Source organism: Cebidichthys violaceus, unplaced genomic scaffold, assembly GCF_023349555.1.
Source record: "Cebidichthys violaceus isolate CVI_PGR_0920_01 unplaced genomic scaffold, fCebVio1.0.p SCAF_9, whole genome shotgun sequence".
NCBI lineage: Eukaryota > Metazoa > Chordata > Actinopteri > Perciformes > Stichaeidae > Cebidichthys > Cebidichthys violaceus.
Window position 1 is genome coordinate 411,460 of NW_027176975.1, and position 14,309 is coordinate 425,768.

At 45.3% G+C, this 14,309-nt stretch overlaps 1 protein-coding gene across 1 annotated transcript; it reads left to right on the forward strand.

The window, feature by feature from the left end:
• Positions 1 to 810: 810 nt before the first annotated feature.
• On the forward strand, positions 811 to 12,781 carry LOC137866831 (NLR family CARD domain-containing protein 3-like). Its single transcript, XM_068702993.1, has 9 exons — positions 811 to 878; positions 1,187 to 1,327; positions 5,857 to 5,932; positions 6,088 to 6,316; positions 6,449 to 8,264; positions 8,476 to 8,649; positions 8,800 to 8,973; positions 11,236 to 11,285; positions 11,418 to 12,781. Exons 1-9 carry the CDS (start codon positions 811 to 813, stop codon positions 11,546 to 11,548), a joined length of 2,859 nt encoding a protein of 952 aa, XP_068559094.1. The 3' UTR covers positions 11,549 to 12,781.
• The last annotated feature ends 1,528 nt before the right edge of the window (positions 12,782 to 14,309 follow it).

Genomic DNA, 14,309 nt, shown 5'->3' on the forward strand with positions numbered 1-14,309 from the left:
AACAGCCAGTTGAGTCCACTTTCCTCTCTCAGCTCTGGATTCACTGACGCTCCTTTCTCTGGACTCCTCACTCGTCTCCTCACTCGTCTCCTCACTCGTCTCCTCTGTCAGCGTGTTCTACTAGATTACTGTCAGACCTCCAGGAGACACACAGAGAGTTCAGAGAGATGCTTTTACTTTGACAGTCTGTTATGTTACACTGAAGCCAGAACCCTCCACATGAACGAGGGAGGGAGGACCATCAATGCTGCTTCCAGTTTTAACTCATTGAAGACAAACATCAAGTATTTCTGTAACTTCTTGTTGTGAGACTGAATTAAAAAGTCCCTTTGGTTCCTTCCAAGACAAAAGACTAGAGAGCATTGAGAACGTCACTTCTTAGAGATGACTCTGCAGCTCAACGTGACGACAACATGGAAACTGTCCCATGAGTGTGTTCAGTGTTGAGGTGAATGAGCTGTGTGTGTTTGTCCTGATGAAGAGACATAATGTTGTTGTGTTTGTGTGAAGGTGTGGACTCTGCTATGAATCAGTGTGAGGACAGAGAGGAGGGAGTCCCTCCCTCTACAACCAGACACACCAAAGCTCAGAGGTGAGATGACCATCTCCAACTGTCCATGACTCAAAGTCCTTCATCCACTGACTCTGTTTCTACATGTGACCAGGACCCATCAGGGACCACACTGTCTTGGACCTGGACCTGGACCAGAGCCTGGACCTGAACTTGAACCTGAACCTGAACCTGGACCTGGACCTGGACCTGGACCTGGACCTGAACCTGGACCTGAACCTGAACCCAGCTGTGTCTCCATGAAGAGTGACCGGTCTAAAGATCTTCCTATTAACTTCAAAGATGGACGCCACTCTGTTGCTCAAAGGTGAGGATTTCAAACTGATGAAGATGTTGATGATGATGAGGTCAGAAGGTCACTCAGGTAAAACTCTGTTACACCACATGGTTCCTCTCTTCATCCTGATTGGACAGCATTACTCTTCAACCATCATGGTCACCTCACTGCTCACTTCCTGTCTTTGCTGCACTGAATACAGCTTCAACATCAACACTGAAACATTTCTACATGAAACATTGATTTAATGCTAAATGTCTCCTAAAACTACCAGAATACAAATACACTGAGTACAGTAGGATTATTACATCACTGAATGTATCTGGTGTTTCTATCAGGAGGAAGCTGGACCAACCTGGACCTGGACCTGGACCTGGACCTGGACCTGGACCTGAACCCAGCTGTGTGTCCATGAAGAGTGACTGGCCAATGGGTATTCCTTATAACTTCAAAGATGGACGCCACTCTGTTGATCAAAGGTGAGGATTTCAAACTGATGATAACTATAATAATAACTTTATTTAAATTGCACCTTTTCAAAATAAAGTTACAAACTGCTTCACAATAAAACATGAAATCAAATCAGAAACAATCAAACCGTAAAATAAGATTTTAAATCAATAAACAGATGTAGAAATAAGTCAAAGGGTAAAAGTGAGTCTTCAGAAGAGGTTTAAAGAGGGGACTGAATCTGCCGGTCTTAGATTAGCAGGAAGAGAGTTCCACAGCTGAGGGGCCCGGACAGCAAAGGCCCGTTAGTAAGGTGTGGTGTAAAAACTATAGAATAGTAGCGAGTGAGTGCTGTAATACTGAAATAAGGAAATGTGAGGAAAGAAAGTTTGTCTTTGGAGTATTTATTGTCTGTGCAGAGAAGGTTCAATCATCCCACTGAGCGCCTGTGTGCAGTCTGAGGGATGAAGAGCCCCGTGTGCAGGTTTGAACATCTTATAAAGGACCAGTGCACAAGGGTGGGGGGGTAGGAGGAGTCCTCACTAACATCTGTTTCTGTTCCTAACCCAAACATTCTGTGCTTCACTGTCTGCTCCCCCATTCACTTACTTCCTCTAATGGAAGCAGAGCAGACATCCCATATATGGTCCTGATATACACTGAAGCTCACACTAAGTCACATATATGGTCCTGATATACACTGAAGCTCACACTAAGTCACATATATGGTCCTGATATACACTGAAGCTCACACTAAGTCACATATATGGTCCTGATAAACACTGAAGCTCACACTAAGTCACACATATGGTCCTGATATACACTGAAGCTCACACTAAGTCACACATATGGTCCTGATATACACTGAAGCTCACACTAAGTCACACATATGGTCCTGATATACACTGAAGCTCACACTAAGTCACACATATGGTCTTGTTAGTGAGTCTATATATTTTGCGTCCACAGCTGCAGCAGTACAAAGACTCAAACGCTCACATCCTTTGGTCATAGTGGTAGTTGGACCAGACAGGGTCCACCTTCTCCTCAGGCTTTCAATGGTGGAGACAAAGAGGGCAACAGGGGATGAACCCAGATGCAGGTAGACTCAGGAGCAGAAGGATGTTTAACAGTGATTTTAATAAAGAATAGTTGAAAACAAAACTTACAGAGGTGAGTCCAAAAGGGAGGAACAAACAATCCAGAACGGACAAAACACCAAACAGGATGAGGTGATTTAAAAGATAAAGCAGGAGGGATACATCCATGAGAGCAGGGAACACAGCGGAACATACCGGGAAGATCAGAGCAGAAGAACCAACACTGAGACAGGAACACAGGCTTTAAATACACTGAGGAGGTGCAGGTGATCAGACAGGAGGACTCAATCACACAGGCAGGAAGTGAACACGGGACACAAGAGGCAGGGAACTTCAAAATAAAACAGGAAACAAACTAAACAAAACCAAGACCGTGACGCGACTCAGGTTCATCATGAACTTTGAGGATTGTCTCGACACGACATCATCGGTGGCAGCGTTCACTATCACAGTGAGGACAGAGGGATGATGTCAAGGAGAGATCAATGAAATCACAGGATGTTGAAAAGGTGTACAGCTTAGCTGCGTAACCGATACTCCCTCCCAGCTCCCCGTGGAGCGCCGGAAGACGGCTTGTTCAATAACCTCTGACCTAGGTAACGAACGCACCCCCAAAATCTACACGCGAGACCCTCTTAGTCTGCTTAGGGAGCCGAAAACCAGGATAACTTAATACCACAAGCCACCGCCGTATCTCTTATTTCAGGCTAAAAACGTCGGCCTTCCCGACTGCCGGATATCAACGGATTTAGGTGTGTGTGTGTGTGTGTGTGTGTGTGTGTGTGTGTGTGTGTGTGTGTGTGTGTAACAGGTGTGGGAGGACTGGATGTACCCCAGGATGGACCACCGCTGGGGGTGGAACCCCGTGTGGTTGGGAACGTCGCTCGGTTATGAAGGGCAGCTTCAAGACCCTGACCCCTCTGATCAGATACCAATCTGACCCCTATTACCCCTTAATACACAACAGCTACTGCACAATCGCTATAACCACACTGCACTGTTGTAACCACACTGCACTGTTATAACCACACTGCACTGTTGTAACCACACTGCACTGTTATAACCACACTGCACTGTTATAACCACACTGCACTGTTGTAACCACACTGCACTGTTGTAACCACACTGCACTGTTGTAACCAAACTGCACTGTTATAACCACACTGCACTGTTATAACCACACTACACTGTTGTAACCACACTGCACTGTTGTAACCACACTACACTGTTGTAACCACACTGCACTGTTGTAACCACACTGCACTGTTATAACAGTGCAGGTTACAACAGTGCAGTGTGCACTGAAGACCTCGATCCTTTGTTGTCTTCTCCTATTTGTTCCCCCTCCTCCGTGCTTTCTTCAACCTGTGCTCATGGCACCTCCGGGTCCATTTAAGGTAGACATCAGATCATTCTTAAAATCATTGGACTAAACAGTTCTAAAAAAGTCTTATCAGTTCTAGTTCAGTTATATGAAACAAGTATATGGTTCTTTCAAAATAAAACACTCTTAGCTCAATACTAAACAGTAGATCGTAATTCATCATTGAAAATGTAAAACAAAAGAAAGAACAGCCTTCATAAGATACTAATAACACCTTGATATAGGACCTCCGTCTGGCTAGAGGTCACAACGGTCATGTCTCGTACAGGTCAGTTAGGTGTTAACCACAATGCACCTTGAAGACTCCTTTGTATAAGAGTCAGCCAGAGGCTCAAACCACAGGATGCTGCCTCAACGCTTGTTGGGGTCTCGCCTCTTGCTCCACAGCAGAGGAGGTGTTAGACAACATCAGAGTCCACCCACATAGGAGTTTAAGAGTATCAAAGTTCATCTGCAGTGTGCAGTAAACCACACTTTCACCTTGCTACTCGTATTTGCTTAATCCGCAGTTTCAATGAATCGATTAATCATTTGGCGTATCAATTATTTGAATAGAGAAATAGAAAGTGGGTTACTGGGGTGTAGTGTGTCTCGAACAGTATTGGTGGACACCTCAACAATGTCAATGCACCTGAGAGCTTCACAAATCTCATTATTGAGTCTCCAACTATGTGAAGCGCCTGCTAATCTGTTTACACGTGTTCTTTGACGTTTCAGCACATTTGCATTTGAATCAGAATCAGAACCGTTTATTGCCATGGTATGTTGAACATACAAGGAATTTGACATGACGGGAGGTGCCTAACATTTAACAGTCAACAACAGTTTGTGTTCATAAGCAGAGAAATATAGTTTGTAAAAGTAATGAAGTGTCCTACAGTTCGAGTTGCCCTTGAACCTCTTGCGTCTTTACCGGATTGGTTGGTCAGGAATGTGTCGCCAGCCAATCAGGAGACTCAGAGGAGACTTTCTGGTAACCTACCGGGTTGTTAGAGGGGCGGGACTAACGACCGGAGAGCGCGAAGCGGAGAAAGAGAGAAGAATGAGGGACAGCGGTGAAGAGAGAGAGATGTAGACTAGTTATAAGATCAGAACGTTTGTTATTGTTCTTAGTGAAAGAGTTACAACCGGAGTATTTAGTAGACGTGTGGGTAAAACGTTTAAGCACCGCTGAGGTCATCGCTGCATCTGAACTTAGCTGCTAACAAGCTAACAAGCTAACGGCTTCGCTAACTGGGAGAAGAGAGCCAGCGGCGGGAAAACCCCTTTAGAGAGTCTGAGAGATAAACATGTGATGACAGAGTGAGTGAGGATGAGAGATAAACATGTGATAACAGAGTGAGTGAGTGAGGATGAGAGATAAACATGTGATGACAGAGTGAGTGAGGATGAGAGATAAACATGTGATAACAGAGTGAGTGAGTGAGGATGAGAGATAAACATGTGATGACAGAGTGAGTGAGTATGAGTGTTGCCACAAGCTGCTACTGCGGTCAAGTCATCCGCAGAACGTCGGTCACGTCAGCCGGCTCTTGAAATGTGATGCTCGTCTATTCGTGGCGCTACGGTACGGGTGCTTTGATAGCCCAAAAAGCCCGGAAATAGACCTACATTTGATCAATCATTTGCCCAATTTTATATAACAAGTCAAAGCCTCGGACCACATCCACGGTCCTGCTGGATCCTCACCGGCTCGAGGCATGTTAGCCGGGAACACAGCTCCGTCTGCGCTGGAGGAGGTCCTCCATGAGCCGCTCGATGGATCGTAGCTCCTTTTCAGCTTGAATCCTCTGCCGATGGGCCATCAGTGGAGCTGAAGTAGCCAGAACGATGAAGAGCCGCCGCTTGATTGTAGACTATTAGCACCCACGGCTAGCTAGCTAAACTGAGGTGAGCTAGTGTTGCAGTCCCAGCATCAGTGTACCAAGTACCAACAGATGAACTGGTGTTCAACGAGTAATATCTCCAACACGTAACTTTTACTACGTTTTAAACTAGATAAAAACCTTTACCTTGTGTTGGTCTCTGTGTGGACGGACACAATGTGAGCTGATTGTTCATGATTCCTCCACAGAGAGGACCAGGAGAGCTCAGAGGTTCCCAGAGGTCAGTCTGCCCAGCAGCATCAAACACTGGACTCCATATTTATGGTCTGTACATGTACAACTACTGTTACATCTATTCTGTTCACAATCATCTCCATGCTGCACTTTGTAGATCAGTGGATCGTCAGTCTGTCCAACATGGATCTGATGTTTGGTTCCATGGTTTTAGTTTGTGTCATTCATAGAATGTTCTGTTCCAGCTGCTGGAGGAGAACATCGTCACTTTTGTGAAGAACGAGCTGAAGAAGATCCAGAAGGTAGTGAGTTCAGATTACCCAGAATGCTTAGAGAGTCAGAGGGAGGATGAGGAGGTGGTGGAAGGTGAGGATGAAGAGCAGAGGAGGAGCAGCAGAGAGGCATTTGTGAAGATCACAGTAAACTTCCTGAGGAGATTGAAGCAGGAGGAGCTGGCTGACTGTCTGCAGAGCAGTAAGAGGATTTCTAAAGATTTAACATGCTGGATAAATGTGACGTTTAGTAAAGTCTCAAGAGATGGACCAGAATATATTCAGATATGTTGACGTACTTGTCTAATTTATTCATTGATTTGTTTTTATTCAGGAAGTCATTCAGGACTTCCTGCTGCAGTTTGTCAGCGTAAACTCAAATCTAACCTGAAGAAGAAGTTCCAGTGTGTGTTTGAGGGGATCGCTAAAGCAGGAAACCCAACCCTTCTGAATCAGATCTACACAGAGCTCTACATCACAGAGGGAGGGACTGCAGAGGTCAATGATGAACATGAGGTCAGACACATTGAAACAGCATCCAGGAAACCACAGAGACCAGAAACAACCATCAGACAAGAAGACCTCTTTAAAGCCTCACCTGGAAGAGAGGAACCAATCAGAACAGTGATGACAAAGGGAGTGGCTGGCGTTGGGAAAACAGTCTTAACACAGAAGTTCACTCTGGACTGGGCTGAAGACAAAGCCAACCAGGACATACAGTTCACATTTCCATTCACTTTCAGAGAGCTGAATGTGCTGAAAGAGAAGAAGTTCAGCTTGGTGGAACTTGTTCATCACTTCTTCAGTGAAACCAAAGAAGCAGGAATCTGCAGGTTTGAAGAGTTCCTGGTTCTGTTCATCTTTGATGGTCTGGATGAGTGTCGACTTCCTCTGGACTTCCACAACAATGAGGTCCTGACTGATGTTACAGAGTCCACCTCAGTGGATGTGCTGCTGACAAACCTCTTCAGGGGGAAACTGCTTCCCTCTGCTCGCCTCTGGATAACCACACGACCTGCAGCAGCCAATCAGATTCCTCCTGAGTGTGTTGACATGGTGACAGAGGTCAGAGGGTTCACTGACCCACAGAAGGAGGAGTACTTCAGGAAGAGATTCAGAGATAAGAGGCAGGCCAGATGGATCATCTCCCACATCAAGACCTCACGAAGCCTCCACATCATGTGCCACATCCCAGTCTTCTGCTGGATCACTGCTACAGTTCTGGAGGACGTGTTGAAGACCAGAGAAAGAGGACAGCTGCCCAAGACCCTGACTGAGATGTACATCCACTTCCTGGTGGTTCAGTCCAAACTGAAGAAGGTGAAGTATGATGAAGGAGCTGAGACAGATCCACACTGGAGTCCAGAGAGCAGGAAGATGACTGAGTCTCTGGGAAAACTGGCTTTTGATCAGCTGCAGAAAGGAAACCTGATCTTCTATGAATCCGACCTGACAGAGTGTGGTATCGATATCAGAGCAGCCTCAGTGTACTCAGGAGTGTTCACACAGATCTTTAGAGAGGAGAGAGGACTGTACCAGGACAAGGTCTTCTGCTTCGTCCATCTGAGTGTTCAGGAGTTTCTGGCTGCTCTTCATGTCCATCTGACCGTCATCAACTCTGGAGTCAATCTGCTGTCAGAAGAACAAACAACCTCCCGTTGGTCTGAAGTCTCTAGAGACAAACCTGAACTAACACGTCTCTACCAGAGTGCTGTGGACAAGGCCTTACAGAGTCCAAATGGACACCTGGACTTGTTCCTCCGCTTCCTACTGGGTCTTTCACTGGAGACCAATCAGACTCTCCTACGAGGTCTGCTGACACAGACAGGAAGTAGCTCACAGACCAATCAGGAAACAGTCCAGTACATCAAGAAGAAGATCAGTGAGGATGTGTCTCCAGAGAAAAGCATCAATCTGTTCCACTGTCTGAATGAACTGAATGATGGTTCTCTAGTGAAGGAGATCCAACAGTCTCTGAGTTCAGGACGTCTCTCCACAGATAAACTGTCTCCTGCTCAGTGGTCAGCTCTGGTCTTCATCTTACTGACATCAGAAAAAGATCTGGACGTGTTTGACCTGAAGACATACTCTGCTTCAGAGGAGGCTCTTCTGAGGCTGCTGCCAGTGGTCAAAGCCTCCAACAAAGTTTTGTAATTACAGAGACAGTTAGATATATATATATATATATATATATAGATATATATATATATATATATATATAGATATCTATATATATATATATATATATATATATATATATAGATATATATATATCTATATATATAGCTATATCTCATACCTTAAATACGCTGCTATCTTTTCTACTTATTGTTTATTTTTTCTTTATCATTGTCTCTTCAGACTGAGTGTCTGTAACCTCTCAGAGAGAAGCTGTGAAGCTCTGTCCTCAGTTCTCAGCTCCCAGTCCTCTAGTCTGAGAGAGATGGACCTGAGTAACAACGACCTGCAGGATTCAGGAGTGAAGCTGCTGTCTGCTGGACTGAAGAGTCCACATTGTACACTGGAGACTCTCAGGTGACCCTGGGAATTACTTTTCTTGGATTAAGTACAAAGTTTAAAGTTTACACACAAACTGATTGGTGATGACAGTAATAAACATAAACCTTCCAGCCCTCACAGTTCCATCAGATTATGTGACTTGTGTGTTGTTTTGTGTGTTTGCAGCCTGTCAGGCTGTCTGATCACAGAGGAAGGCTGTGCTTCTCTGGCCTCAGCTCTGAGCTCCAACCCCTCCCATCTGAGAGAGCTGGACCTGAGCTACAATCATCCAGGAGACTCAGGAGTGAAGCTGCTGTCTGCTGGACTGGAGGATCCACACTGTAGACTGGGAACTCTCAGGTATGAAGAGACCTGCTGCAGCCATAGACGATCAGTCTGATAGAGGAGGTAGAGCTGGAGACTTCTTCTCTGTCACACTGTCAGCCTGGTTAATGTGACCCTGACACACCAAGCTGACCTCAAACTACCAGAAACTCATCAAACTGTTTGTGTCCCACATCAGACCATCAATACAGACAGAAGTAGTCAGGGAACAGTAGCCAGGATGAGCTCAAACAGGGAGGGAAGGTGATGAAAGTGTTGTCTTGTTTCAACATTAGAAAAGGACAGTGGTGTATCCTGACACGTTGACGGCATCATGGTGGGTTGACATGCGTCAACGTTGTCGCGCTGCAGGTTTGTGGACTGTTCTGGTCTGGCTCAAAACCATAACAAATGTCATGCAAACTCAGGCAAGGAGTTAACCAAACAAATACTTTTAATAAACAAAAGGCCAGGAAAGTTCAAATGTGCAACAAAAGTAAGCATTCTCATAATGAATGCCAGTAGACAAAACGTGCCGCCAGTTCAACTACTGCAGTCCTGCTGCAACACTGTGTGCAGTGCGTCAGGAGAGTCAGGAGAGTCAGGTGTGAAGAAGCCAGCCCTCCCTCAGGAGGGGGCGGGTCTTATAGGGCCAAGGCAGTGAACAGCTGCCTCCAATCTCCTTGATGGCCTCACTCTGGAATCCAGGGACACTGAAAAACAGTCAGCACCACCACACACACACACACACACACACGCACACCCCCGTCACAGGGCTCATATCAAACAATAGTTCAATCAGGAGAGACAAGTCAGATAAAGAAAAGATCATCGTTTATTATAAACAAATGATGTGTGATGATAAAGTCTTCCCAGTCTTTGGAGCTTGGACTCTACAGGGACATTTGTCAGACACTGGTGGTGGTGGTGGTGCTGATGAGGGTGATAGAATGATGAGTTGATGAAGATGATGGATCTGATGAAGACTGAGCAGAGATGGGGAGGTGGAGGGGAGCATAACAGGTGCATGAATGTACTGAAGGTAGGGAGACGGTCATATAAAAGAGACAGCAGCAACATGATAGGCTAGCCGTGTCCTTGTGCTATTGGATAGAGACCAGCTGATCTGGACAGCTGATATCATGATTGACAGCCCCAAACAATGACAGCATGAAATAATGAGCATGAGGAGTGTGGCAGACGTATGAGAAGTAAACTACGGGCTTCCTGACTGAACTTACACTAGAGCTTAGTTTGGATGTTTAGATGCTCCAGTTGTTGCAGACGAACTTGAACTGTAATATCTTCACCCCCAGATTACAGATAATAGAAACCAGTGTTGACTGTTGCTAGGAGACGGGATGCGAACGGCTTTGTACATCCAACCATCCCTTTACTTCTGAGAGACAAAAGTCATTACTACACAAACACAAGACAAAAACAAAACATCAACAATCAATACTTCTATGTTGACAACGGATCAGCTGACTCTGTGTGATGGTGAAGAGTCGTGTGGTGCTGATGAACCCACAGAGAAGCATCTCCATCTCTGCAGCTCTACAGAGCTTTTGAGCCTCTTTTAGCTCCTAGTTTTGGTTCTGCAGCACATTTCCTGTTTGGTTCAGTCTCAGTGTTTCCAGCAGCAGCTGTTTTCATCCAACAAGCTGTGATGAAGCCTCTGTTCACTACCTGCTCAGCAGCAAACAGCAGACAGACTCAGTCAGAGACTAGCTGGTGAACATAGTGGAGCATTCAGCAGCTAAAGAGACAGATGTTTCCCTCAGGAGGTGGTGGAGACCAAAAACAGAGCTAGAAGAGAGAGAACAGTGGACTTCATTCATCAGGTGACACAAACACAAAGACTCCTGATGAGTCATCATGTTGATGTGTAACTGCTGGATGTGGAAGCAGCTGGTTGATATCATGTTAGACACGCCTCCTTTCTAAGATGATGAGATGTCACATGTTGTGTTTACAGCTTGTTGTCACTGAACCACAAGTGGACAAAGAAATCAGCTGATGCAGGTTTAAACATGTGATTCAGTGACTGACTGGTGGAGGAGACTGAGTGTGAAATGATGATGATGCTCAATATAATCCTGATAATAATCCATCATGAATAAGTGAACAGGATGAGCGGTCGTCATGGGCCCATCACAAGAAGCTCCTCTGAAGTCAAAGAACATGAGATCCTGATGAATCATAAGTGCTCCATGTGAACATGAAGAACAAAGCTCTGTGATGACAGGATGTAATGTCCATGTGTCCATGCTGCTCTGACCCCCCTCCTCCTTTCAGGGCGGAGCCTGCTGGAGTCCGATGGTTCAGACCGGGAGGTCTGAGGAAGTGTGAGTGTGCTTTGAATTTGATTCATGAGAACAAAGCGTCTTCAAACTGTGACATCACTCATTCACATCTCTGATGTCATCATCAAACAGATTAATAACTGCAGCTGTATTGTGTCTTGTTCTCTCCATCAGACTCCTGTGAACTCACACTCGACACAAACACAGTGAACAGAGAACTCAAACTGTCTAACAACAACAGGAAGGTGACACTTGTGAAGGAGTATCAGTCATATCCTCGTCATCCAGACAGGTTTGATGTCTAGTCTCAGCTGTTGTGTAGAACTGGTCTGACTGGTCGCTGTTACTATGAGGTCGAGTGGAGAAAAAGAGTTAATGTGTCAGTGAGTTACAGAGGAATCAGAAGGAAAGGAAAGAGTGATGACTGTGTGTTTGGAATGAATGATCAGTCCTGGTGTCTGTGGTGCTGTGATGATGGTGGTGTTGATTACTATGTCTGTCACAGTAAGACAATAACACCCATCACCTCCTCCTCCTCCTCCTCCTCCTCCTCCTCCTCTGGTAGAGTAGCAGTGTATGTGGACTGTCCTGCTGGCTCTCTGTCCTTCTACAGAGTCTCCTCTGACACACTGATCCACCTCCACACCTTCAACACCACATTCACTGAACCTCTTTATCCTGGGTTTGGGCTTGATTCTGGTTCTGGTTTTGGTTCCTCAGTGTCTCTGTGTTCTCTGGAGGAGCAGAGTCTCCTCCTCTAGAGGAACCTTCTCTCTGACCACATAGTTCAGTGTGTTCAGGATCACACACAGCTGATGTTAGTTAGGACCAACCTGATCTCTCAGTGGAAAACCTCTGAAGGTCAAACAAGAGTCTTTGTGGATCAAACTCAGCATCTGTGGAAAAAGAGTCTGAAGTTTAAAGAGTTGTTTTGATCTGAACAAACTAAATTCATCCTCTTTGATCATCGTGTAACAAATGAACACACTTTGAGAAGAGACGCTGAAATGAGAAGAAGTCTAATAAAGCACATCAACATCACGTCAAAGCAGAAATGTCCAGATCCATCAGAACCGTGTGTAGAATGAAGGATTAGTTAAACCAGCTTCATTCTTCACGTCGTATTGTTCACTGTTCCTTCATTCATCACTGACTGTGAGCTCCTTTGATCAAACTCATAGAAACAAAAGAAAAGAGACAAAAGAAGTTTGAACCAAACTACTGATCAAGAACCAATCAGCTGTTCATTCAATGAAGACATATGATCACTCACAACGTGTCATGATTTAACTTTTCACTCTTTGGTTTGTCTTCTTACTCATCATGTGTTCATTTAATGATGATCATGTTTCAGTGATCTTCATTCATGTGTTAACGTGTGATTGTTGACGAGGCTTATTGGTCATCTGAACTTTTGAGGTTTTTGACATTTTATCTTTTCTTTTCTTTACTTTCTGCATCCTCTGTTTCTGTAACCTTTAATCTTTTTATTGTAGAAACAAATAAAACTGGTTTGTATTTTGTACATTCCAACCAAAGTCCAGTGTTGCTGGTCTCTGAGGGTCTCTGAGGGTCTCTGTAGTCTCCATGAGGTCAGAGAGCTCTTCTCCTGGGACTGAATGATGGATATGAATATGAATAACAGACCTGCTACAAGCTGAGCTTCAATGTTCTTCAGTCTGATGATTTACTACCTGGTGGCTCCGATGGTGTTGGAGCTCTGCTGGTTCTCATGCTTGGTGTTCATGTGATTACAGGACTCTAAATGTAGGCTGATAGGGTCAATTCAATTTATTTTGTATCACAAAATCACAAATTCTCCTCAGAGAGCTTTACAATCTGTACAAGACATGCTCTGACCTTTGACCCTCACATCAGAAAAACCTTTAATGGGAGAAAAGAAGAAGAAACGTCAGAGAGCAACAGAGAAGGATCCTCTATTAGGATCAAGTGTGACAGACAACAATTATTACATGTCCCCTGTAAGACACGCGACTGTGTCCCCTGTAAGACACAAGACTGTGTCCCCTGTAACACACTTGACTGTGTCCCCTGTAACACATGAGACTGTGTCCCCTGTAACACACTTGACTGTGTCCCCTGTAAGACACGAGACTGTGTCCCCTGTAACACACTTGACTGTGTCCCCTGTAAGACACGAGACTGTGTCCCCTGTAACACACGTGACTGTGTCCCCTGTAAGACACGAGACTGTGTCCCCTGTAACACACGTGACTGTTTCCCCTGTAACACACGAGACTGTGTCCCCTGTAACACACGCGACTGTGTCCCCTGTAACACACGAGACTGTGTCCCCTGTAACACACGTGACTGTGTCCCCTGTAAGACACGAGAGTGTGTCCCCTGTAACACACGCGACTGTGTCCCCTGTAACACACGCGACTGTGTCCCCTGTAAGACACGAGACTGTGTCCCCTGTAACACACGCAACCGTGTCCCCTGTAACACACGCGACCGTGTCCCCTGTAAGACACGAGACCGTGTCCCCTGTAACACACGCGACTGTGTCCCCTGTAACACACGCAACTGTGTCCCCTGTAAGACACGAGACTGTGTCCCCTGTAACACACTTGACTGTGTCCCCTGTAAGACACAAGACTGTGTCCCCTGTAAGACACGTGACTATGTCCAGTCACCCAGCCTCCCGGCTGCTCGGGGGACGGCTAGCAGAAGCTACGTCTGGGTGGCTAACTACAGTAGCTAACGACTGAGCTTCCATGGTGTGGAGCCGGGCTTTTAACTCACTAAGCCTTGCCTCCACCCTAACAAATACACAACACTTATTACATGTACCGTTGTCCTTAAGGGAGGCAGAGGAATGGCTAAACATGAGACACACTGAGCAAGAGAGAGAGGGAAGCCATCGCTAGCTGCTAAGCTAAAGTACGGTAGCTAACGTTAGCAGAACTGAATGTGTAAACAACTGTTGGATTAATATATATATATATATATATATATATATATATATATTTATAGTGTACTCTACTGTAGCCAACTGTGATTCAACAGTACTTTGCTGTTCTCTACTCTATTCTAATGTTATTC